Source organism: Quercus suber, unplaced genomic scaffold, assembly GCF_002906115.3.
Source record: "Quercus suber isolate HL8 unplaced genomic scaffold, Cork oak 2.0 scaffold_73, whole genome shotgun sequence".
Taxonomy (NCBI): domain Eukaryota; kingdom Viridiplantae; phylum Streptophyta; class Magnoliopsida; order Fagales; family Fagaceae; genus Quercus; species Quercus suber.
This window is the reverse complement of record NW_027069538.1, coordinates 1,678,683-1,705,731: the sequence shown is the minus strand read 5'-3', so window position 1 is coordinate 1,705,731 and position 27,049 is coordinate 1,678,683. Positions and strand designations below refer to the sequence as shown.

Here is a 27,049-nt window from a genome sequence, read left to right as displayed (position 1 = left end):
ATACTTAGGAGAGGCGAGTGTTAAACTCGGGATGTTTTTGTTAAAAATACTAAGAAGTATCAACTAGTTGAATTATAATACTCTTGATAATTGAACTGAAACTAACATACACCTCTAAAATAATATAAAAGTGTAAACCTAAAAAATAAAATAATAAAAAATATTATCATTAGATTTTTTTTTTTTTTTTTTGCTGAGGATAAAAAATAAAATCTAAGTGGGTGGCGATCAATTAGTGTATATAGATGATAAGAATTTTGAAAAGCATGGTTGATGGATAAGCATTCATATCTTTCACCACACCCTTTTAATATCGTGACAGCCTCATTCTTTCTCCAATTTGTATCATACTACTTGCTTAAACTGCACTCAAATGATGAGCCCCGATGTCACAAGGTGTAGACTAAAAAAAAAAAGAATGGTGGAAATTGGAAAGAGAACAACAATTTAAGAAAAAGTTGTTGGGTTCATCTTAACCTGTCATGTATAGCTATACTATATACTCTTTGTCTGAACAAAATAAAGACAAGGTGCCACTGCCACAGGCCCACATTAGCTGGCGATGCAAAAGATGGAGAACATCCTTGTATTTTTTTGGATGAATGATTTTTTGTGCTTGGAAAAACATGGACATGCAAAAATGTGCATTTGTTTTGGTTTATTTGTGCATCTGTTCATGTAAAACTTTTTAAAATCTCTCACTTTTTCTTTTTAGATATAACTGTTTTTTTTTTTTTTTTTTTTTTTTTTTTTTTTTTTATAAATAATTCGATAGTTGCAATAATGAAAAGTAGGATCTGAAACATAAACAAAGATTGGTAATGTCATTGACTTACAAGACTATTACCAATTTACCATACCAATATCACTTCATTAGATATATATAACTGTAATTAGTTATGCATTCTTTAAGCAAATAAGCAAATCCAAGTTGACAATGTGAGTTTGGATTAACTTTATGTTGAACTTATTTATTAAAAGTTAACAAAATTATAACTCTACCTACAAAATATATGACTTAAAAATGCTGCATAAACAAATAGATAAATAAGTAACAAAAAAATACAATTGCAAGTTTTTTTTTTTTTAGAAAAATACAATGCAATAGTACAAGGTTAAACCCTAAATAAATTAATAAACTAACCAAAAAAAAAAAATCAAAACGTGAACTGGTACTGTGGTACTGTTGTGCAATCGTGATCCGTGACCAAAAATAAATATTAAAAAAAAAAAAAAAAAAAAAAAAAAAAACTACTCTATATCTGTCTTGGTAGTGTTCTTTCTTTGTCACATTCACAAAATTGGAAAGGTCATGTGAATTGTGAACTAGTATACTGTCCCCACCTGCAAATCACTTGTACACTAATGGTGACATTTTATTTTTTGTTTTTGCTGAGAATGGTGACATGTTATATGTATGGTCAGGATGCAATGTTATCAGATTGCTGAGCTGGAGAAATGGCTTTTCCTAGCGGTGAAGCTAACATGTTTATCGTTATGATGTGGATAACTCTATAATAAGTAGCACATACCTATTTAAGGCCATCCTTTCCTTCTCCCAATATATCGGTTTATCCAAACAATGTGCTATAGATATGCTCATTATTTAGGATTTTAGGGGCTGATATTTTTCATGAAGTTTCCTTTATAATTAATAGTTTTTTTACGTGAAATTCCACCCAATAAATGATAGAGTATATGTAAATACTAAATACTAAATATGATATATTATTTCAATTTGATAATAACCGATAGTGAAAGTATAACCGATCACACACCGAACTTGAATTTAGGATAACCTTCTCACCTATTTAGAGAAAAAAATGAATAAGTCAAGTAACATTAGTTTGATGTTGACCTAAACTTATTCAATGCTTACATTAGCAGTTTCTTTAAAAAAAAAAAAACAAAAAAAAGTTTACATTAGCACTCTCAAACAAGGGAGTCAATACCGTACTGGAGGCTGTACCGGTTTGGCCAACGGTACAATATTTTGGATACCGATTAATACCGGTGTACCGTTTTGGGTTTACCGCTACTTTTTATATTTATAAATATATATATATATGTGTGTGTGTGTGTGTGTATATATATATTATAATAAATATAAAAGTTTACCATAAAACATTTTCTCAATTCAGAACTAATTATTCATGGTTTTAGACTTTAGTATCAATTAAAAGAAAAAAAAAAACACAATATAAAAAATAGAAAGCTTAAAAGTTACCATTGCATACTAAGAAAATAAATAATACTAATAAGTTAATGCAAATAAGTTACCATTCTGCCCTAACAAAAATTCAAAAATTACAAAACTTAAAAAAAAAAAAAAAAAAAAAAACTTTTTTCTATACCGGCCGGTACGCCCGATACTGGCCGATATTGCCCGAAATTGGCCGGTACGGCTGATACATGACCAGTATGGCCAGTATTTTTTTCGGTACGAAACAGGGGTTTATACGTACTGGATTGCTGGCCGGTATGGTATATTCCGGCTGTACCGGCCGGTACGGTACGGAATTGACTCCCCTGAGTCTCAAATATATATATATATATATATATATATTTTTTTTTTTTTGATAATAGGAGTGTTTTTGAATTGTTTTCCTTACATTTAGGGGGTCGAGCTTAATAGCATATATAAAACCTCATGCCTCCTTGACATGTAATGTGATTTTAGCAACTTCCATAATTTATTAGCTTGTGGTTTCTAAAAGTTATATGCCCTTTAACTTGAAGGTCGTTTATCCTTACACTTATCATGTCTATATAAGATTGTTCGTTTATTGTGATTTTTTAAAATGATTGTGAGTTCATCCCACCAATAATAAGTTCAACCAATTTCAAAATTATATCTTAAAAAACTATCAAAATGATTTTCACTCTATTATATTCAAAACAAGACATTAGTATGATTTTCTCAATAAGTAATTTTAATCTCATACTTTGAATGCTTTGATGGTCTTTATCAATCTACACTAGATATATTTGAGTCTAATTACAAAGCACTGAAATATATCAAATGTCATTGACATGTTGATTTTGGTATATTTTACAAGTTTTATATGCAAAACAAAACAAAAAAAAAAAAATATATATATATATATATATACTCACACATGTACACAAAAAAATCTATCTCCTATCATCAAAAAGTAAAAGCTAGCTGTTAGGATCTTTAGATTACGCCACCGGGAGCCTATGTATTTAGGGTAATTATTAAGTACTTTTGGAATATTATAAATGTGTACTCTTTCCTCTCATATAACTGCAAGTTTCACTGATTAAATTTCTAGTGAGACTCATAATTCGTGTGAGAGGGGAGAGTACGCATTTATAATACTCTTGGAATATTCAATAATTTTCCATTTATTCATGCATTGAGCTTAGGTTTATTTATTTATTTATAAAGAAAACTTAGGTTTATAAATGCCTATAAAAGTTAATGATGCCTATAAATGAAAAGACTTATAGCATTATTATGGTATTAATTATTAATAACTAAGTGTCATTTAAGAGATAAAGTCGTTTTCTTTTTTCTTTTAAAAGCAAACAAGTTGTTTTCTTTTTTTGGAAGCATTTATGAGTTAAAATTGGAAGTGATATATCCAATTCCAAAATTGACAACAAACCAATTTTTATTTTTATTTTTCTAAATGCTGCCATAGAATTTTATTTATAACGAGAAAGCAAGGAATACAAACGGGATTCTCCTACCTACGTTCTTAACAGCCACGAAAATCCAAGACTACTTGTAGTAATAACATTTATCTAGAAATAAGTTTTTTACTCTCCAAAAGAAGTGAATGCACTTTAACCCAAATTCAAAATAACAAAGTTTAACAAAAATAAAATAGCATAGTTCAACAAAAATATAATATCCTTGGAACTCACCAAATGCTAAGTATTAATATTGAAAAAATTTGAGCAAACAGTGAACTAATCCTGACTATGACCACGATTATCATCCATAGATTATTTGTTGATGTCCAAATTCATAACATTTTCCATAAGCTCATCCAATTTCATTTGTGCAAATTCTATGCCACCAAAAAAAAAAAAAATAGTAGTTCTAGGGTTTGTAAAGTTTCAATTTTCAATTATATCCTTTGTAAAGTTTTTTTAGTTACTCACTTTTCTTTTTAAATTTAAAATATATGTTGGATATAAAAGGTATTTGACAAATCTAAAATAAAATAAATATTTATTTGTTATATGAGTTAAACAGGTTGTGTTAAGTGGGTCATTTCAGGTTGATACAAATAAATTGGTGTGTCAAACGTATCTATTGCAGGTTACATGGGTTGACCCACTTATGACACGTTTCTTATCGTGTCGCTTTCGGGTCGACCCGTTTATGACTTAAACCCATTAAGGTCCAACCTTAACCCAAAAAAACTCATGTCGGGTTTGTGTCATGTTCACAGATTGGGTCGAACATTGACACCCCTAACAGTACTCCCGTGACAAATTAATGGGACCATATGATACAACACAACACTACAAAACAAATATTTTAATTCCTATCCTATGTATGTACTTCTTCTTTTTTTTTTTGAGAAGTATCCTATGTATAGACTTTAAGATATTATAAAATCTTATATTTTGGACACTTTGAATAGTAGGGTATAATTTTGGATATTTAAAAATATTTTATAATCTAATTACATTAAATTAGATTATAAAATATGCAATTTCACTGCAAATTTCTGACCCAAAAAAATAAATATTTATTGCTGTCCTTGTAGAATACTTTAGCCAAACTTTTTCTAAAGATAACACGTGATGTCTACATGTTCATACTCATAGAACTTAGAACCACTCGTCCTTGCATTTTTTTTTTTTTTCATCGTATGGTATTATTCTTTATATCCTTTTGTTGTTTTCTTTTTAAAATGACAACTTTTTGACGTGTTTCTTAGGTAAAGCATCACATCTTATATAAGCTACGTGTCTTCCATATAATAGCTGAGAAAAAAAAGAGTGATTTAATTTTTCAATGGAATCTATGATTATGCTTCTTTGTTTCTATGTCAATTGCCAAATAATAAGGTTAGAAGTTGGAACTAATTAATGGGTCAATCGTGCGGTGGTGATTTGTTGTTTTACACGTGGCTGCTGATCCTTCCATGTTGCAATCAACATAATTAAGACTCATCGGGTCCCTTGTCCTTTCACAATTCAGACTTATTTCTCTGCCCTTTTTTAAGGGAAACAGTTCTTATCAAGAAAAGCACTATGCATGTGCATATGCATTTGCAACTAAAACATGCGGAATTATTGAACTTGATTAATCAATACCACTTACGAATTCTACATGTGAAGGCCTCTCGATAAGGGATTACAGTTAGAAAAGCAAGAAATCTAAGCATGCATTTGAGGATAAATAAAATAAATAAATAAAAACACCTAGAGTATTATTAATATTTGATGATAAAAAAATAAAAGTGAAAACTAAAATATTTTGTTCAAAAAAATTTTCCCTAAGAATTACAAATGCAATTTTATTAGGTAATTGTGGATGATAGAACCTAGTACAAGAGGTTATACAAGAATCAGGTGCTAGTCGGACTTCAAGCCATTTGCAAAACTATTACAATATATTGTACAAGTTTTATTTATTTGTTTTTTATCTATAAAAATTAAGAAGATTCAAAAAGTTAATTATGATTTCAAAAAATGTCAAAAATACTCCAATCTAATTAGATAATCCTTATTTTTCAAAAATAAAAAATGGGGTTAAAATTGTAATATAACAAAATTCAAAAACAAAAAAAAAAAAACTATATACGAATTTTTTTTTCCTAAAAAGTAACATACTCTTTATTTCAAATTTAAATATATCTCACGCAAATTTTGATACATTTTTTTTTTCTAAAAATTAGTACACAGTAAACCAATTGTTCACTCAATTTCAAATCATAAATTTTAGTTTCTTATAATTTCCTTCTTGTATAACCTCACTAACAATAGATAAATTATTATTATTTGGATTTTGGGGATAAGTACCAAGTATTTTTTTTTAACACTATAACGACATTTGGAAATGTTATTCAACATCTTGATTTGATATTGCAGCTCACTATATGATTTCGGTGTTATGATTTTGTTTCCTTAATCGAAAAATGCAAGACTATTTGTATTTCTCTCATAACATGACTTTTGCCTTTCTTCATACTTTCAATACAAATAATTTTTTGGTCCTTCACAAATTCTACACGAAACAAGTACATCATTTTTCCTCTCTCTCTCTCTCTCTCTGAATTGTGTCTCAATTTCACATCTATTTTTGTACTTGATAAGTGAAGAAAAAGCTTGAGAGGAATTTCAGAGTCAACTTTATTTTAATTTTTTTTTATAAAATGTTTAATTTGTGTATTTGTTGTCATTTGTGATGTCCATTACTTGCAACTCACCGACGTGGTTGCTTAGCCAAAGAGGAAAAAACAAACGTGGTGGCTCCTTTTCTGGTGCCATCATTTTATATCACCTGTATTCTTTACTAATTTTTTTGTTAATGTAATAAATGGATAGGGATCCACGCTAAACCACCTACCCATGCGAAGTGGCTCTGGAAAGTTCACCCTTTTATTTCTTTTTTTTTTTTTTTTTTTTTTACAAAGTTTCTGAATATGAGGAAATCATCTATGCAGTTTTTAAAAAACAATTCAATATTTTCAGGGAACAAATGGTGTTGCAATTTGCATTTCTTGAAAATGAGAAAAACTACTACAAAAGCGATGCCTTTTTCTTAACACGAAATTCCACTTTCATCCAAATCGGTTTTGGTTTGGTATAACTTTATTTCTTTTTCATTTACTCATTCAATTTAAAAAATTAAATCAAATAAATTAAAGTACGTTACATACATAAATAAAGAACTGAAATTTCAAAACGTTATACTTAAACAAATAAATTTCTTCTAAAAAAATAAACAAATAAATAAAGTAAACCCAGAAATTGTAAAGTCAAACTTAATAGAATTGCCAAGACGAGAACGCATCAACGTTGGACAATCGACTAAACAATTTCTTCCAAACTTGGAAAATTGTCGAGTCAAACAAATCCCCAACACATTACATGCATTGGTAGTAGTATTACCAAGACAAGAACGCGTCATTGTTGAACAACTGAGTAAACAATTTCTTCCAAACTTGATGTAAAAGTTTGTGTTACAAATTGTGATATGAAAGTGGCTTTATTTTATTTTATTTTAGAAACGTGAAAGTGGGTTTGTGTCTTTGAAGGTCTATCCCACGTTGAAAGTTTGTAAACCCTTTTGTGAGTTAAAAAAATTAATACAATAGTCAATAGTTAAATACCAATTAATAAAGTAATTGGTGAACCATGTGTGGTTTTAAAAGACACACCTTAAGATTCTTTTTTTTTTTTTTCTTTTTTAAGAGATAGGTACATTTTATGTTATTTTCTCTTGATAATTGTTTTTTATCATCTTCTTTTTTATAGAGATAATTTTAATTTATGGTATCTGTTCTTGATAATTATTTTTTATCATCAGATCAGAACATCAATCGTTTTTTTGGTATACACCGGGATCAAATTTCAGATATCTTATTTGATCACATTAAACTTTATACGTTGAAGTAGCTTGAACCAACGAGAGTCCAAATCTTCTGTGAACACGTGGTAAGTATTTATTGGTGGACTATAAAGTGGAGCAGAAAAAATAAAACAGAAGATTTGGACTCGAACCAACGACACACCTTAACACTTGTATGTAGAACTTCATATTTATTATCTAGCATTAATTTTCCTACCATTCTCAATTTCATCAACGCTTGACGAATACGGTTGCAATATATAAGAACTCATTGAGGGAACACTACGTATCCTAAAGCTCAAGCAAGTCTCAATTGGATTCCCTCATATCAATGTTTCTAAAATTCATTCGAGCATAAAAACCAGGCAGTGCAAACTTTGACAGTTTCCTTGCTCCCTATGACACATGAGATGACATAAATTTGGATGCTAACGATCGACACCATCACACACCATTGTTTTTTTACACTTTCTTCGTGGGTTGTAATTACCACGAAAACGATTTTAGTTTTAAAAAAATTGAATAAGGCCAAGAGTTTTTGGGTCCAAATCCAAATCATATCCCCACTAAAACCTGAAATCAATAAGACTTGGAAATTTAAGCCTACCAGTCACGTAGTGCGCACGTTAAGACTAGGTCAACTTTTCCATTCATCACATACATATGGTTCTAGATTCATACTGTCATTGTCATACTTGTGTGAAAACAAAAAAACCAAAAAAAAAATTGCGTTCATGAGAGTGTCTATAATCATGATGAGGTGTGCTTTGGAAATGTTTAATGAAGAAAACTGGCATGCAAGATTACAGGCGTTGGCAAAGTCCAAACCAACCCAATTTGTTTCTCCCACTTTTAGACCTCTCTATTGTATTGTATGCGAGTCCTTGGCTCCTAGGGATCAACAAGGACCACTCTCATAAATCATAGTTAAAAAAAGAAATAATATAGTATACATAAACGGCCAAAAGAAATGAAGAAAGAAAAGTGACACAATTTGCATGCCATGGTGCTTGAGAGTTTCTTCTACTCCATTATAGACTCTTTTCATGCTACATTTTAGTTTGATTTTTTTTTTTTTAACTTAAAAAAAAGTATCATCACATTTAAAATTTTAAAGAATGTGACATTTGATACACTTTAAAATAATTAATATTTAATTTAAACTAGTTATAATTTAAAAAAAAAAAAAAAACTAAACACACCTCCCAAAATGGAATAGGAAATTAAAAATTCTAAAGAATGTGACATTTGATACACTTTAAAATAATTAATATTTAATTTAAACTAGTTATAATTTAAAAAAAAAAAAAAAACTAAACACACCTCCCAAAATGGAATAGGAAATTAAAAATTCCATAGAAAATAAATTAAAAATAAGTGCTTTTTTATTTATTTATTTATAAGTATAACCATGAATCATCACAAAAGTATTAATGTGCAATGAATATATATATATATATATATGCTTTAAGAAAGTGAACTCATGAGATTGTTTCATAAGATATCACCTAGTGAGATGGATTAACTAGTTTATTTACCACTCAAAAGTCAAGGTTGGAATTCCTAGACAGTAAGTTAACAAACACAAAAATTCCCATAATCCTATTCAGAGTATGTATGTGTGTCTATATATATATATTAAAAGTCAAAACTTAAAAAAAATTCAATTAGATTTCAATTAGATTTTCAATTTTGTGTCACGTGTCCCATCTAATATTTAATTTATGTACCAAGTGGAGCATAAAAATCGAAGAGTCCGAATCCAATTAAATTATAAATTGGATTTCAATTGGAGTCCAATTTTGCACCATGTCTCCATTTAATTTTTGAGTTTTTGTGGTAAATGAATTATTCAGTGCAAAAACCAAATAATCTAAATCCAATTAAATTCTAAATTATATATATGAGAAATCATTACAGTTTTTAGAAATTTATGGTTCAAAAAGGTATAAGCTAATACTATGTGATGGTGTACTATAAAATTAACTCCAAACTTGTCCATGTGGGTCGTCCAAGACAATAATGGAGAAACGATCTCATGTAAAGTGCTTGTCCAGATAAAGGTCGTCCATCCAAAAAGTTTTTTGGACGACCTCCATACGTCCCAAAGCATGTCTCTCTTTGTATATACTTTGGACGACCTCCAGGTTCTTATTGCGAAACACAAGTAAAAGTTGATGTTCATTACTACAAAACACTCCTAATAGCGGTTATGGAAAATAAGACTAGAAAATATAACTTCCATGGCAGTTATAGAGGTTAACTCTGAATCTTTCAACCTCCACAAATGTGGGGAAAGTTAGGAAACAAATAACCACTTCCATAGCATTATATAAGCACTTATCCCTAACAAAAAAAAAGTAAGTTTTTCCCTTTAACACAAGTCCCAGAAATTTGGAATTCTAAATTTCGCAAAGAGAAACTAATTTCACCATCGAAGGGTTTGTGGCCAGTCAACCCTGATCTCATTTAATTCTTTGTTTTCCTTTTTCAAGCCCTCCAAATCATTCAAGTTCGAAACATCCAGTCTATTGATTTTCTAAGCATCATCACTATGTATAATTTAAACATCTTCTAAAAAAAATATATAATTTTAATCATGTAATTGTGATTGTTTTTAATTGTGTTACACACTAGTAAAAGTAATGTCAGTGTTAGACTCATGTAAAAATGATGTTACCAAAAGCATAATTTACCATGCCAGTAATTAAAAAGAAAAATTATTAAAAAATTAGTGTCCCTAAAATTACTCTTATTTAGAAATATTAATGAACTACATGCAATTTTAGACACCTCTACCTACCCAATAATCATCACATGCGTTGGATTGGATGTATACATTCCTTCTTTCGTGAACCCAAAATCATGAGACCCACGCGCCGATATTAAAAAAGAAGAGTTCAATTTGCAAGCTAGGTTGGGGGCCATTTTGGTTTCATATTAAGAATACTAAATTGGCTTATTAGAGCATCCACAGCAGTTGGTGGATACTCTTCTATAATACAAAAACTTCTTCATTTTACACATTTTGGCCAAAAAAACTCTCACATCAACTCGTGTAAAATTGTGTAAAGTCTTCTAAAAATTTCCATGAGTTACAGTAACCGTGCATATATACATGGTTACTGTAGCTCGTCTATACATTATTTTAATAATTTCTAATTTCGTTCATTTTTTTCTCTCTCTTCTCCATCTGCACAACCAACGCCTTCATCATCTACTTCTTCCTCTAATACACACACTCCCACAGACAAAATAAAAAATCAACCACAAAAATAAAAAAATCAATCACAAAATCAACAACAAAATCACTCACAGACACCATAAAACCAAACACACCCACACACAGACACACCAACGAAGATAGAGAGAGTGGATTGGCGCTTGTGGCGGATTGGTGTGCTTGGATCGGTGTTCTGCTTGGATCGAAGTTTCAAATCAACGCCATGCTCCCTACTTGGATTGAAATTTCAGAGAGTCTAGAATAGAGAGGAGTTTTAGAGAGGAGTGAAAATGTTGGAATAGAGAGGAGTTTCAGAGAAAACTCTAGAACAAAGTCTCGTGAGTGAAGAGAGAGGGTTTGAGATAAAATAATAATAAGTGACGAGGTAAATAAGCACTGATGAAGCCATCTATGAGAATGATCGTCCTCATACGGACGAGAACGTCCCTAGGACGAGCAGCGCAGAAGGCCACGGTACTGACGAGGAAATTCAGTCCCTTTAATGCAGTCAACTAAACGGTTACACTTCCAACTGTACGAACCGTTTGGAGACATTGATGCCTCATTACACAGTCTTGAAGCGTTACCCAATGGAGCATTAAGACCTCCATAACTCCTCCAACGGCTAGGGACGATGAGAACAGATATAAAACCCATACACTCCCACGAAGGAGAGAAAAAAGTAAGAAAGAATACTGTTTATTTTGCTCTTTTTGTTCATTTTACTTTCCTTACAAAGAAGATCCTATATTCTAACTTTGGCATCGGAGGCGTTGTGGCAGGCACCACACCGGTGTGCACAACAGGAAGGAGGAGGGATTAGCTCCGTCCGACGAACATCACTGACAAGTTTACACTTATCAGTTTGGCGCCGTCTGTGGGAAACGACATTGTTTTCGTGTTCAGACTCGAAATAGTGGTTCCCTATTCTTGTTCTTTTCAAGATGGAGTCTAATCAAGACGCTGTAACCCTGGCTCAGCAAGTTCAAACCCTTGCAGCCACCGTTGAAGAACTAACTAAGCAAAACCAAGAATTGAGATCACGGCTTCAGCAAGAGGACAATCGTTCGAAGGGAAATCAGGAAGATGAGGGGGATAGCAACAGAAGAAGTGACCATCGAAGGCCTAACACTCCCGTCGAGCAAAATTCAGATATTCTTCGAGAGATGAGGAAGGAGATGGACGAGCTAAGAAATGCCATCAAAGAGAAAACAGAGCGGAGTGTGGATCGGATGGTCCGGGCAACGGATTCACCATTCACAACAGCGGTTCTCGACTGCCCAGTGCCGTCGAAATATATATACACACAAGCATATTTACTCACCGGGGTTATTCTAAAGCTATGAAAGAAACTTCGATCCTTTTCTTAATCTGCCTTTTTTTTTTTAATTATATGAAGTGGAAAAGGGAGAGTTCGCTCTTGGCTCTTCTCTCCTTGGTTGGTGTTATAGAAAAAAAAAATTATTGCTCCTTTATACGAAGTCTTATTTTAGAATAACCTAAAAATAAATTAAAAATTCTAAAACAAAAAAAAAATTATATATATATATGGTTGAACTTCATTACAAGGGACAAAGTTTCTCTCTAAACTAGTTTGGAAAAAAACCCTTCAAACTCTTTCTATGTATTTTTATTGAAGGTTAAGTTTGACAAATCCACTATTAGATTATATTTTCTTACTATATTTTCCATATTTGCAAAATTTCAATAAGATTAAAGATTGACAGTTATGTCATCAATCAAATGTTTGATCTCAAGTTTTTGTAGTTTTAAGTTATATATAAAAAATAAGTTTATAAATCGAATAATAAATAACATCCAATTTGAACAAAATTTCACAAGCATGTTAAAAATCTAAAAAACTTGCAATCCAATAATTAGATTTTTAAAATATATAACTTTGTTAATTTTTTAGTAAATGTTTGAACGATTTCTCTCCAAACTAGTTTAAAGAGAAATTTTGTTTCATTGCGAGTATCGATTTTTTTTTAAATATTTGTCACCATTAGTGGAAGGAAAATATTATAGGACTTTTCAAATTTTTGAAAGCTAAGAAAGCTCATAGAGTCTTAATATATAGAATCCTACCATGAGTTTGGTTGTTTTATGCTCTCCTTTTGTTAATTATTGAATGCTTGGATTTGTGTTAAAACACAAGAGCTTGTTCAGACTCCCAATTAAAAATTACGGCTAGATTGCTTTTACTTTAACTTAGACTAGATGCAGAATAAGAGTAAATAAGTGCAATAAACCTATAACACTACCCTAAGTCATATTCATCCATCATCATAAAATGAAAGCTTAAAGAGTAGGGAAAAGAGATGCAAACATAAAATAACACCGAGACGTGTTATCAAAGAGGAAATCAAAGAACTCGGCAAAAAACTTCTTCACGACCTTCTAAGTCGAAATCGATTCACTAGAAAATAAAGTTGGAGTACACGAATAACAAAAGACCCTCCAAGTCTAGTCTACCCCATGTACATAAGTCCTCCAAACTCCTACTACCAACTGACTTCTCGGAACCTTGTCTTCTCTAACTTTCCGGATCCCGCAATTCAGCCCAATTGCATCTGCCAATGAATGACTCCTTCCAATACTTCCCAGCAGCACAAAAATCTCATTTTACACTCAGAATAGGTGTGGTAAGTGTTTGGGCTAGCAACCTCTCAAAGATCCAGAGATGGAGAGGTAAGAGTATGTTAAGGAAAACAACAAGGAAATATGTAGATGATTGTAGGTATAACAATCTCTAACTCTTAAGTATATTTTTTAGAGTTTTCTCTCTTAAAAGAACTCCTTACACTTTGTGGGTAATAAGAGTATATATAGTGTGGGTAAAGACTTGATAAAGCAAAACATAACTTTTTGTCAAATAGAGACTTTCGCAGGTCTTTCACGAGTTGGCCTTACCCAGGAAACAGTCGTGAAAATAACTGTCTGGCACGACTCTTCATCTTCCAATCATGTGCTCTACACGTGATTCTTTCGCGGGTTGCTTCTCGCGAGTCAGTCGTAAAATCCAGTTGTTCATCTTTTAAAACTTGATTCTTCACCGATCTCTCACACTCATCTCATACAATTAAACCCACATACATACAGGAAAAATTATTAAAGAAATTACAATCAAATTTGGCATGAAATTAAAGCCAACACAATATAGTAGGAAATCACAACTTTACAATTATTTTGGAATATCCTATTCCAATTAGATTATTATTTTTTGTTTTGTTTTCTAAATGATCGACATAAGATATATATAAATTATAATTAAATTTTAAACAATCATTTTCAAAGTAGAGGTAAGTTTCATTTCTTTTTCACCCTTCCAAAAAATCTTCATGCCGTTATGAAAGAGGTAATGACTGAATCGATGATTATATATAACTTTTTTATTATACATCTATAGTAACAGAGAGGGATTCGAAGATTGACTTGACTTGCACGGCCTTTCATGTTTCTTGTTGATCTCAAATTTACTGGATGACGAGGTAAATAAGCACTGATGAAGCCATCTATGAGAACGATCGTCCTCATCCAGACGAGAACGTCCCCAGGACGAGCAGCGCAGAAGGCCACGGTACTGACGAGGAAATTCAGTCCCTTTAATGCAGTCAACTGAACGGTTACACTTCCAACTGTACGAGCCGTTTGGAGACATTAATGCCTCATTACACAGTCCCGAAGCGTTACCCAATGGAGCATTAAGACCTCCATAACTCCTCCAACGACTAGGGACGATGAGAACAGATATAAAACCCATACACTCCCACGAAGGGAGGGGAGAGACAAGTAAGAAAGAATACTGTTTATTTGTTCTTTTTGTTCATCTTGTTGCTTTTCTTACAAAGAGAATCCTATATTCTAACTTTGGCATCGGAGGCATTGTGGCAGGCACCACACCGGTGTCCATCTTGGAAGGAAGAAGGATTAGCTCCGTCCGACGAACATCACTGACAGGTTTTACACTTATCAGTTTGGCGCCGTCTGTGGGAACGATATTGTTTTTGTGTTCAGACTCGAAATAGTAGTTCCTTATTCTTGTTCTTTTCAAGATGGAGTCTAATTAAGACGCTGCAACCCTGGCTCAGCAAGTTCAAGCCCTTACAGCCACCGTTGAAGAACTAACTAAGCAAAACCAAGAATTGAGATTACGGCTTCAGCAAGAGGACAATCGTTCAAAGGGAAATCAGGAAGATGAGGGGGATAGCAACAAAAGAAGTGACCATCGAAGGCCTAATACTCCCGTCGAGCAAAATTCAGATATTCTTCGGGAGATGAGGAGGGAGATGGACGAACTAAGAAACGCCATCAAAGAGAAAACAGAGCGGAGTGTGGATCGGATGGTCCGGGCGACGGATTCACCATTCACAACAGCGGTTCTCGACTGCCCAGTGCCGTCGAAATTTCGGTTACCTCAGCTCGAGCCCTTCGACGGGCTGAAGGACCCTCAAGATCATCTAAACACCTTCAAGACGACCCTGGGACTTCAACAGCCCCCAGATGAAATCTTGTGTCGCTCCTTCCCTACTACACTCAGGGGGGCTGCCCGAGAGTGGTTCACGAAGTTGCCAACATCGTCAATCGATACGTTCGAACAGTTGAGCAACGCTTTCCTGCGTCACTTCATTGGAGGACAACGACCAAAGAGGACCGCTGACCACTTGCTTATCGTCAGGCAGGGAGAAAAAGAAACCTTGAGGTCATATGTACAACGTTTCACGAGGGAAACACTGGAGGTAGACGAAGCCGACGATATGGTGCAGCTGACGACCTTTAAGGCAGGGCTGAGGTCCAGGGATCTCGTCAGCTCACTCGCGAAGAACCCCCCAAAGACGATGGCTGAAATGCTCCTCAAGGCGTAGAAGTACATGAACGCTGAAGACGCATTGGCTGCTATCAAGGACGAGGACAGACTAGGGGACAAAGGAAGAAAAGAAGATGATCGTAGAGGGCAGAAGTGAGACCGTCCAGATCGTCGAATCAGTGACGGAGTCAGAAGGAAGGACGACAAAAATCCACGAACGGTAAAATTCACCCCTCTCGTTATGCCTGTTGACAAAATTTTGGCGCAGATTAAGGACGAGCATTATCTTAAGTGGCCACGGCCACTACACTCATCTCCCAACGTCCGCGACAAAAGTAAATACTGTCGATTCCACAAAGATCACGGCCACTACACTGAAGATTGTAGGGATCTCAAAGAGCAGATAGAAGAGTTGATACAGAGGGGGAAGTTGCAGAAATTTGTAAATAAGGGGGAACACAGCAAATTTCGAGAAGAAAACAAACGCCAACAGGGGTCCTCCTCTAGGAACGACGGCCGCCAATCACAACCCCCTCAAAACGTGGTCGGGGAAATACAGACGATCGCCGGGGGGCCTACCACTGGGGGCTCATTCAAGTCACTCAAGAAAACATATCAACGACAAGTGAATAGCGTCCACGTAACACACCTGCCAAAGCAGAGACGAGCTGATCAGGATATGACCTTCAACGAAAGTGACTCCCGAGGAGTGAAACAGCCACACAATGACCCCTTGGTTATAAAGCTCACTATAGAAGGGTTCAACACAAAGAGGGTCCTCGTGGACAATGGTAGCTCTGCTGATATCATTTACTTTTCCGCATTCCAACAGTTGAAGCTGGATCCCAACAGACTTCGTCCATTTGACTCTCCGCTCGTCAGTTTCAGCGGTGACAGGGTGTATCCTAGAGGAATAGTGACGCTGACAGTCACAGGAGGGACGGACCCAAAACAGTTAACTCGTCAGATAGACTTTTTAGTAGCTGATAGCCCGTCATCATATAATGTCATCATCGGAAGGCAAGCACTCAACAAGTGGAAGGCGTCCACATCCACGTACTGCTTGAAGATGAAATTTCCAACGGATGACGGTGTTAGTGAGGTAAAAGGAGACCAAGTTCAAGCAAGAGAATGTTATCAAGCTGTTTTATCAGCTAAGGAGAACCACACGTGGATCGTAGAAGAAGAAGAGGAAGAAAGAGTGGAAGCACTGGAAGTAGTGGAATTGATCGAAGGGGAAACGATGAAAACAACCAAAATAGGGACGACATTAAGTCCTGAAATGAGGACGAGACTCATTCAATTTCTCAGGGAGAACTTGGATGTCTTTGCCTAGAGCCATGACGACATGCCAGGTATATCTTCAGAAGTTATTCAACACAAACTGAATGTAGACCCCGAAAAGAGACCCGTCAAGCAGAGACGAAGAACCTTTGCGCCAGAAAGGGACCAAGCAATTGTTGACGAGGTAAACAAACTCCTGACTGCTGGCTTTATCAGAGAGGTATACTATCCAGACTGGCTGGCCAATGTCGTCCTGGTGAAGAAAGCGAATGGAAAGTGGAGAATGTGCATGGATTTCACAGACTTGAACAAGGCCTGCCCAAAGGACAATTTCCCGCTCCCTAGGATAGACTAGCTAGTAGACTCTACGGCAGGGCATAAGTTGTTAACATTCATGGATGCATTCTCAGGGTACAACCAAATAAAAATGGCTGACGAGGATCAGGACAAAACCGCCTTCATCACCAGTCAGGGACTCTACTGCTATAAGGTAATGCCCTTTGGTCTGAAGAATGCCGGAGCAACCTATTAAAGGCTAGTAAACAAAATGTTCGTCAAACAAATAGGCAGGAATGTGGAAGTTTACGTCGACGACATGCTCGTCAAGAGTAAGGAAGAACTGGATTATCTGGACGACCTTAAGGAGACATTCGACACCCTTAAGCAATACCAAATGAAGTTGAACCCTGGTAAGTGTGTCTTCGGTGTTGCCTCCGAAAAATTCCTCGGGTTCATGGTGTCCCAGAGAGGAATAGAAGCAAACCTTGAGAAGGTACATGCCATACTCAATATGGCATCGCCTAAGTCCGTCAAGGAAGTCCAGAAGCTGACAGGACGGATTGCAGCGCTTAACAGGTTCGTGTCCAGAGCAACGGACAAGTGCTTGCCATTCTTCAAGACCCTGAAGTAGGCCTTTGAATGGACTGACGAATGTGAAGCAGCCTTCCAAGAACTAAAGCGTTACCTCAGCAACCCACCACTCCTGAGCCCGTCCAAAGAAGGTGAAAACCTTTATTTATACCTGGCCGTTTCCTCTACGGCCGTCAGTGCAGCCTTGATACGAGAAGAAAATAGGAAACAGCTCCCATTCTACTATGTTAGTCAAGCCTTCCAAGGAGCTGAATTCAAGTACCCAAAGATCGAGAAAATCACGTTTGCATTGATAGTAGCTTCGCGCAAGCTCAGACAATACTTCCAGGCAAACCCGATAGTGGTAATGACGGACCAACCCATCAAGAAGTCTATGAACAGGCCCGAAGCAGCAGGGAGGATGGTCCAATGGGCAATCGAACTTAGCCAGTTCGACGTGGAATACCATCCCAGGACGGCCATCAAAGCACAAGCTCTAGCTGACTTCATCGCCGAGTTCACCTGTCCAGACGAGCCGAGTCCTGCCACCGGGGATGAAACATGGATGGTGCAAACTGACGGTTCGTCAACACAGAAAAGGGGAGGAGCAGGGGTCGTCATAACCACTCCCGAAGGTGAGATACTAAAGTACGGGGTACGGCTAAGATTCCCAGCGACCAACAACGAAGCTGAATACGAAGGGATTCTAACAGGTCTGAGGCTTGGAAGAGAACTCGGGGCTAAGAACCTATTAGTCCAGAACGATTCAAAGGTAATAATTGGGCAGGTCAGAGGAGAATATGAAGCAAAAGAGGAAAGAATGCAGAAATACCTCAGGTTGACGAAACGCTTGATTCAAGAGTTCGAAAAAGTGGAGTTCATCCGAATTTCGAGAAGTCAGAATATGGCTGCGGACGAAGTCTCGAAGATAGCTTCGTCAGAAGAGACAAAACCAAGGGCAGACTTGATGATGGAGATACAGAGAAACCCCAGCATAGAAGAAGTTTCAACACTCACAGTCGAAGGCACAAATAACTGGATGACGCCCATAATATCCTTCCTTCAGGATGGCCACCTACCCCAAAACGCAGACGAAGCAAAGAAGATAAAGAAGAGATCCGCCAAATTCACAATCCTCAATGATGCCTTGTACAAAAGAGGCTTCTCAATGCCTTACTTGAAGTGTGTGGACGAAGAAGAGGCCGAGTACGTCCTGAGAGAGGTTCATGAAGGGATCTGCGGAGATCATGCAGGCCCAAAATCCCTAGTAAGAAAAATTACACGAGCAGGTTTCTTCTGGCCAACCATGCAAGAGGACGCAGCAAGGTTCGTAAAAAGATGTGACAAATGTCAGAGGTTCGGGAACATTCAGAGGCTACCATCAGAAAAGCTGACGACGATAACATCTCCATGGCCGTTCGCGCAATGGGGAATCGACATCGTCGGCCCACTGCCTCAGGGCAAAGGTCAGGTAAAATTCTTACTAGTTGCTATTGACTATTTCACTAAGTGGGTTGAAGCAGAAGCACTGGCAACCATCACCAAGGCCAGAATCCAGGGGTTTGTATGGAAGAATATAGTTTGCAGGTTCGGGATCCCACAGACGATCATATCGGACAATGGACGACAATTCGATAGCCAGAATTTCAGGGACTTCTGCTCGGGCTTGGGTATCAAGAGCAAGTTCTCGTTACTCGGCCATCCACAGGCGAATGGACAAACGGAAGTGACGAACCACACGTTACTCAAGATCATAAAGACCAAGCTAGACGATGCGAAAGGAGCCTGGCCAGAAGAACTCCCCAACATCTTGTGGGCCTACAGAACCACGGTTAGAACCCCAATGGGAGAAACCCCCTTCAGACTCACCTACGGAACCGAAGTAGTGATTCCCGTCGAAGTGGGAATAACGAGCACCAGGAGAGAAGCATTTAACGAAGAAGAAAACGACGACCTACTACGAGTTGACCTAGACTGCCTTGACGAAGTTAGAGACAAAGCATTCAGCAAGATGACGGAGTACCAGAAAAAGATGACAGACTACTACAACAGGAGGGTGAAGCTCAGAAGACTCAACATAGGGGACCTCGTCCTACGCAAAGTGACCCAAGCAACCAAGGATCCAGCCCAAGGAAAACTTGGCCCCACATGGGAGGGGCCATACAAAGTCATTCACTACTCCAGACAAGGCAACTACCACCTGGAGACCTTAGACGGACAAAGGCTCCCGAGACCATGGAACATCGAACACTTGAAGAAATACCATCAATAGATGTAATGAAAAGACATGTCCATCATTTATAATCAATAAACAAATTATTCAGCTAATATTTGCGTGTGAACATGCCCGGGGAAACTAACGAAAGCCAAAAATGTGGCCAAGTAACAAGATTCCGCCTAGACGGATGTAAGTTACTGACGAGGATAACTCAGTGATTAAAGCCAAAAGTACGGCCAAGTAACAAGATTCTGCCTAGACGGATGTAAGTTACCGACAAATATAACTTAGTGATCAAAAAGCCGAAGAAGGCTCATTGACAAGATTCCGCCTAGACGGATGTAAGTCAATGACGAAGATCACTTAGTGATTAAAAAGCCGAAGAAGGCTAATTGACAAGATTCCGCCTAGACGGATGTAAGTCAATGACGAAGATCACTTAGTGATCAAAAAAAACGAAGAAGGCTAATTGACAAGATTCCGCCTAGACGGATGTAAGTCAATGACGAAGATCACTTAGTGATCAAAAAGCCGAAGAAGGCTAATTGACAAGATTCCGCCTAGACGGATGTAAGTCAATGACGAAGATCACTTAGTAATCAAAAAGACTAAGCGACGAAATTCTGCCTAGACGGATGTAAGTCACCCACGAAGATCACTAAAAAGCCAGAAACGGCTAAGTGATAAAAAACCTGCCTAGGCGGAGACAAATTACAAACATGCATCAAACAAAAAGAGGAACGGGCAATCACAAGTATGGGTAAGAAATAAGATTAAAAGCCAGAGGCTAAAAAGGCCTATTGTTTCTGCAACTAAAAGCCCATAAATGCTGGGCTAAAGATACTGTTCCCAAAATAAAAAGATTGTTTGACAAATAGATTTACAAAAATAAAAAAGCCCAAAACACAACGGGCACCACAAAAGAAAGAAATTTTTAAAGGGAATTTTTCTGCTAAGTCTCAAACTCGTCCAGTCGCATCATCAGTAGGGGCATCCTCAATACGGGCAGCATCGTCAGGAGCGTCAGCTGGAGCCTCAGTCTCAGTGGCAGATGATTGAACCACCTCGTCAGCAGCCATCTCTTGATCCACCTCCTCCAGATCAAGTGCCTCCATGTTTACTCCCGAAGGGTGTTTAACGAGATATCTCCTTAAAATCTCAAAACCCTTGAAATACCAACTGAAGAGCACAGTGTTGTACTCGTTAGTAGTTTGGAAGGCTGCCACTGATCTCGCAGCAATTGTCTTGAGGCTCTCTTTGGCAGCCACGATCTGCTCATCCTTCTCGACGTTCAGCTGACGCTCCACCCTAAGGTCGTCAGTAAGTTTCTTGGCCTGCTCCCTCAGGGTATTCGCCGTGCCCATCGACTCGATAAGATCCTTCTTTAGGCCCGAGTTTTCTACCTCCAATGCCTCCACCCTAGAAGTCAAGGATGCCACCTTAGCCTCCTGGACGAGGTATTCAGAGGAAAGATGAAGACTCTCCCCCAGCACCTGCGAAAGAGTTAGAGTTTTTCTCAAAAAAAAAAAAAAAAAAAAAAAAGATGACGACGAGGAAGCACCTGGATGATTTTATGGACGTGGCCAGCAGCTACCCCACCGAGGGGGACACCAGATAAGGCCTTTAAATCGGCAGCAGTCACTAACTCATGGGCTCGATCCACCGCCATTTTCTCGTCATTCCATATGGTTGACTGACGAGAATCAGCCTTCTCCTTCTCTTTCTCTTTCCATTTGTCAAAGAGACGTGGCCTCTTCGAAACGGGGGTGCCACCTATCTCTTCCAACGACGCGGTTGGAGAAGCTGTCCTCGTTGTCTCCCCCACAGAGACGATCGGGTGGACGGAAGCAGTTGGGGCGACAGGGACGCCCCTCCCGGTGACACGCACCGTTTTCTTGCCGATATTGGACAACGGCTCGCCCTTCTTCGACCTCATCTTGGCATAGAGGTCCTTGTTAAACTTCGTCGTCATCTCTGCCAGGGAAGAGAGCAACACATTAAAAAAAAAAAAAAAAAAAAAAAAAGAGCACTGACGAACTCAACACTTACTCTTTTTTCCCTCAATATCTATATTGCGCAGAACGAAAGGGGAAGGATCTAGACCAAGGTTGTAAAGAGCCAACGTCCTCGGGTCTACCAGGTCGTCCTAGTTTTCAATCGTCTGAGCGTATTCAATTGCTTGTTCAACACGCTCCTTGTACCTGTTCTTGAGCTTAGTCCGTCTCTTCACTGCAAAAAGAGGATAACAAAAAAAGTTGTGACGACCACAAATAGATGAATACCACAAAGCTAAAAACGACGAGGAGGGAAACTGACGCACCTAAGGTCGGGGTTGCCCACCGACGAAGCAATCTTGGAATGTCACCCCATTACGGACTGGAGGGAGTCTCAAAGTTGTCCCCGGACACAAAGAAAAATCTCGATTTCCAATACCTGAAGGACGAAGGCAGCCCTCTAATAATCCTGGCCCTTCTTTCCCAAGGAACCAGCTCATAATACCCATACTCCTTTGACTGTTTCAGACGATAAAGGTGGACGAGTTCACCCACCTTAATCATGTCCCCGTTCGCAGCCAACCATATCTCCATACAGTTGACCACTATTCTCCATGAATTAGGCATCAGCTGCCCAGGAGCAATCCCAAAATAGCCCAGGAGCTCCATGAAGAAAGGGTGGACGGGGAATCTAAGTCCACAAGTAAAGGCAGCCTCATAAAAGCACACCTCACCCTAGAAGAAGTGACAGGCCCTGTCCTCGTCATTAGGACGACAAACGCGAACTCTCTCCGAGAACTGAAACCTATCCCTAAACCTACCCACCGTCTCTGCGTCTAGACCACAAACCTCATCCAGGGCATAGAAAGCCCTAACGACCCGAGGAGAAGAAACGGCCGTATCTCCCTCCACTGGATTGCCACTGGACGACAACCCAGTCTCGAGATCGCTGGATCTAAGCTCAGACATATCGTTCTTCCCACTCACCAGACCTTCAAACCAATCAACTGATTGCCTAATTAAAGGCAACAATTCAATCAACGCCACCCTAAGGCCACTACCCTCAAAAACAAAATCCCCAAAATCAGAGAAAGTGCCTAAAGCCCCTCCTAAACGCGCAAAGAGAAAAGAAACTGAGGGACAAACAGTTCTAACCTCAGAACTACCAACCATGAAAACCCAACCAAAACACAAGAAAGAAAAAGACAGAAAAACCAACTGAGTTGCAGAAAAACCAAAAACGAAAAGAAACAGAAACAATAGGAAAATCAGGAACAGTACTGCAAACATAAAAAGAAACGAGAAAAAGAGAAATAGGAGGGAAAGAGAAGCATACCTTAATCAGTGGCAGAATGAGAAAGCTTTGCTTGGCCAATGTATCAGCTCAGAGAGAAATAACAGCAAAAAACTAGAAGAAAATGGCAGAAAAGTAAAGGAGAAGAATGAAAAGAGAGGGAAGTTAAAAAGAAAAGCTCGAAAAACGGAAAGGTCGGCGGGAAACCCAATAGTTTCATTACCTCAAGCATTAATTGCCCCAATCAGCACTCGCCACGTAGGCCACGATCTGTGAAGCGCCGCCGCTTCGCACTTAATACGGAGCGGAACCCCAAGAGTCACTTTACATCCTGTAACCCTTCATATTCCATGATCGTCATTAAGTCGACGAACACAGAATCGGGGGGCAAATGACGAGGTAAATAAGCACTGATGAAGCCATCTATGAGAACGATCGTCCTCATCCGGACGAGAACGTCCCCAGGACGAGCAGCGCAGAAGGCCACGGTATTGACGAGGAAATTCAGTCCCTTTAATGCAGTCAACTGAATGGTTACACTTCCAACTGTACGAGCCGTTTGGAGACATTGATGCCTCATTACACAGTCCCGAAGCGTTACCCAATGGAGCATTAAGACCTCCATAACTCCTCCAATGGCTAGGGACGATGAGAACATATATAAAACCCATACACTCCCACGAAGGGAGGGGAGAGACAAGTAAGAAAGAATACTGTTTATTTGTTCTTTTTGTTCATCTTGTTGCTTTTCTTACAAAGAGAATCCTATATTCTAACTTTGGCATCGGAGGCATTGTGGCAGGCACCACACCGGTGTCCATCTCGGAAGGAAGAAGGATTAGCTCCGTCCGACGAACATCACTGACAGGTTTTACACTTATCACTGGACAATCGAAGTGAAATTAAACATGAATACGGAGTTTGATTCCAAAAAAATAAATGGTCTCTAGACTTCAAAGCATCTTAAAATATACATAATTATCACTGAAAAAAGAGATTGCATACAAGAAGAAGAAAATACTGGTGATTGCATTACTGCTAGGGTAATAAGTAATAGGCGAAAATATACTTTTAGTCTCTATATTTTAAGTCAATTATTGATTTGGTTCCTAAATTGATTTTGCTCCTAGGTCGGTCCTTAATTTCAGAAAATCGTTTTTATTTTGGTCTCTGCTGTCAACCTAGTAACAGAAAAATCTGAGGTGGTAAACGGAGTGTATAGGTGGCATGTTAGATGTTGATGTGGCAAATAAAATAATATTAAAAAAATTATTTTGCTTTTAAAAATGACAAGTCAGCATTTTAATTAATAACAAAATTCAAAAAAAAAACTAAAAAAATTCAAAAACAAAAACAAAAACAAAAAAACTTTTTCAATTTTAAAGATTGAGAAAACAATTTATAGCAACTATTTCAATTTTTCTTGAACTTTCTTAAGAAACAAACATTAAAACACTCCTTCTCATTCTAGGTTGGCTTGTCTGTGTTTGTGTTTGTATCTATTTCATTTTCTTCTTTCTTTTAAGATAAACTAAAAAAGAAAAATCAAAACAAAAATAACTTAATAAATAAATCTTCTTGGCGAGTGTTTTTGTGTTTGTATCTTTCTTCTTTTCTTTTTCTTTTTGCGTGTGTGTTTCCTTCTCATTTTTTTTTTTTTTCATATCCTCTCTTTCTCTCTCTCTTGGTGTGTATTTGTGTTTGTATCTTTCTTTTTCTTCTTTCTTTGTTCAAGCTTTTGGTCCCCCTCTCTCTCTTAATCTCTAACTTAATTTTTTTCTCTCTCTAAACCTGGCTCTCTAATCTCTGGGTTTTCTAGTTTTTCGTGGGAGTGGGTTGTCAGTAATGGAGGTGGAGATTGGTGGTCAGGGTGGAGATTGATGTGGCCATGGGTCTTGGATTGTGGGTTTGGTTGGAGATGGAGATGGCTAGGTTTGGTTGGAGATGGCTAGGTTTTTCTGGGTTTCAGTGGGGGTGGGTTGTGGCTATGGAGATTGGTGTGGGTCTTGGATTTGTGTTTACAGGTTTGGTTGGAGGTGGGGTTTTTCTGGGTTTCCATGGGGGTGGGTGGTCAGTAGTGGAGGTGGAGATCGATGTGGCCGTGGAGATCGGTGTGGCTGTGGGTCTTGGTTTCATGTTTACAAATATTGGTCTTGGTGAGTTTGGTTTCATGTTTATGGTTTTTTTTTTTTTTTTATGTGGATTTGTATGTTTATTTCTTGGATTTATTGGGTTTGATTTACTAGAGGTTTATGGGTTTGAATTGGGTTTGATTTACTAAATGTTAATGGGTTTGATTTCTTGGATTTATTAGGTTTGATTTGGGGAAGAACAGGAAGCATGAAATTCATGTTCTAGGGAAGAAGAACATTGTTCTTCCAAAAGAATAATGGAAAAAAAAAAAGATTTAAGGTGTTTTTAAAAAAATTATTTCATAATTTGTTTTTTAATTTTTTGAGGTGGCTTTTTTATTTATAAAAATGCTAATATGGATGCTGACGTGGTATTTATTAATTATTTTAATAGCCACATCAGCATGTAACATGCCACCTATGCACTTTGTTTGCCATCTCAAATTTTTATGTTACTGGGTTGATGGCAAGGACCAAAATAAAAACGATTTTCTGAAATCAAGGACTGACCTAGGAGCGAAATCAATTTAGGGACCAAATTGATAATCGGCCCAAAATGTAGGGATCAAAAGTGTATTTTTACCTAAGTAATAACATGATTTTCAATTCACCAAGTTACTAACAAAATTTTTGTATCCAAAGAAAAAAAAGTAAATAAATATTTATTGAAAAAATACAAGCATATATATTTGCTCTCACCAGGATTATTTGAAAGCTATGTAAGAAACTCCATTTTCTTCTCTCTTTTGTTGGTTGTAAAAGAGTGCAAAACTATTTAGTATTTACCCTTACAAGATAGACTTTATACAAGTCTCATTTCAGAAAAATTTAAAATTTATGGAAGACTTGCTATTTCTAGGAAGGTTATAAATCAATTTATATATGAATTTTATTGTGCCCCCTTTGTCATTGTCAAATACTCTAACCATTAGTAGAAGTAGAAGGGTTCAATTAATCTTGGTCGTTAAGAAAGCTCATTAAATCATAATTAATGGGAAACGGCTTGTTCAAATTTTTATTTTTTATTTTTGGAGGAAGTCGTGTGGTAGTTATAAGTTAGAATTATATATATATATATATTGATACAAGATAGAAATTCTACTCAAACTTAATCTAAGTGTATATGTATGTGAAGTTTTCTCCCGAAGAATTGAACCTCGGCCCTTGCCCTTCACACCCTACAAGCACTTATACTTGTGGAGTGGCCACTGCACAAAGGATACGCAGTGTTTATAATTTTATATATTGATAACACATATGTGTATTACATCATTGGTTATGGAGTGCCTTAGGTCATCAGGGAGCTTTTTTTTTTTTTTTTTTTTTTTTTTTTTTTTCGCAAAGAAAAAAGAAACTGAGGGACAAACAGTTCTAACCTCAGAACTACCAACCATGAAAACCCAACCAAAACTCAAGAAAGAAAAAGACAGTAAAACCAACTGAGTTGCAGAAAAACCAAAAACAAAAAGAAACAGAAACAATAGAAAAATCAGGAACAGTACTGCAAACATAAAAAGAAACGAGGAAAAGAGAAATAGGAGGGAAGCATACCTTAATCAGTGGCAGAGTGGGAAAGCTTTGCTTGGCCAATGTATCAGCTCAGAGAGAAATAACAGGAGAAAACTAGAAGAAAATGGCAGAAAAGTAAAGAAGAAGAATGAAAAGAGAAGGAAGTTAAAAAGAAAAG

General features: G+C 37.0%; 1 protein-coding gene across 1 annotated transcript; it reads left to right on the top strand.

Annotated features, from left to right (window-relative positions):
• Positions 1 to 15,832: 15,832 nt before the first annotated feature.
• Positions 15,833 to 16,927, top strand: LOC136067457 (uncharacterized). The gene has a single exon (XM_065773359.1). The coding sequence runs from the start codon at positions 15,833 to 15,835 to the stop codon at positions 16,925 to 16,927; it is 1,095 nt and encodes a 364-aa protein (XP_065629431.1).
• Positions 16,928 to 27,049: the final 10,122 nt, after the last annotated feature.

What these genes read in the sequence shown, in the direction of transcription:
- LOC136067457 (XM_065773359.1), top strand. Translation starts at nt 15,833, where the DNA reads ATGCCTGTTGACAAAATTTTGGCGCAGATTAAGGACGAGCATTATCTT.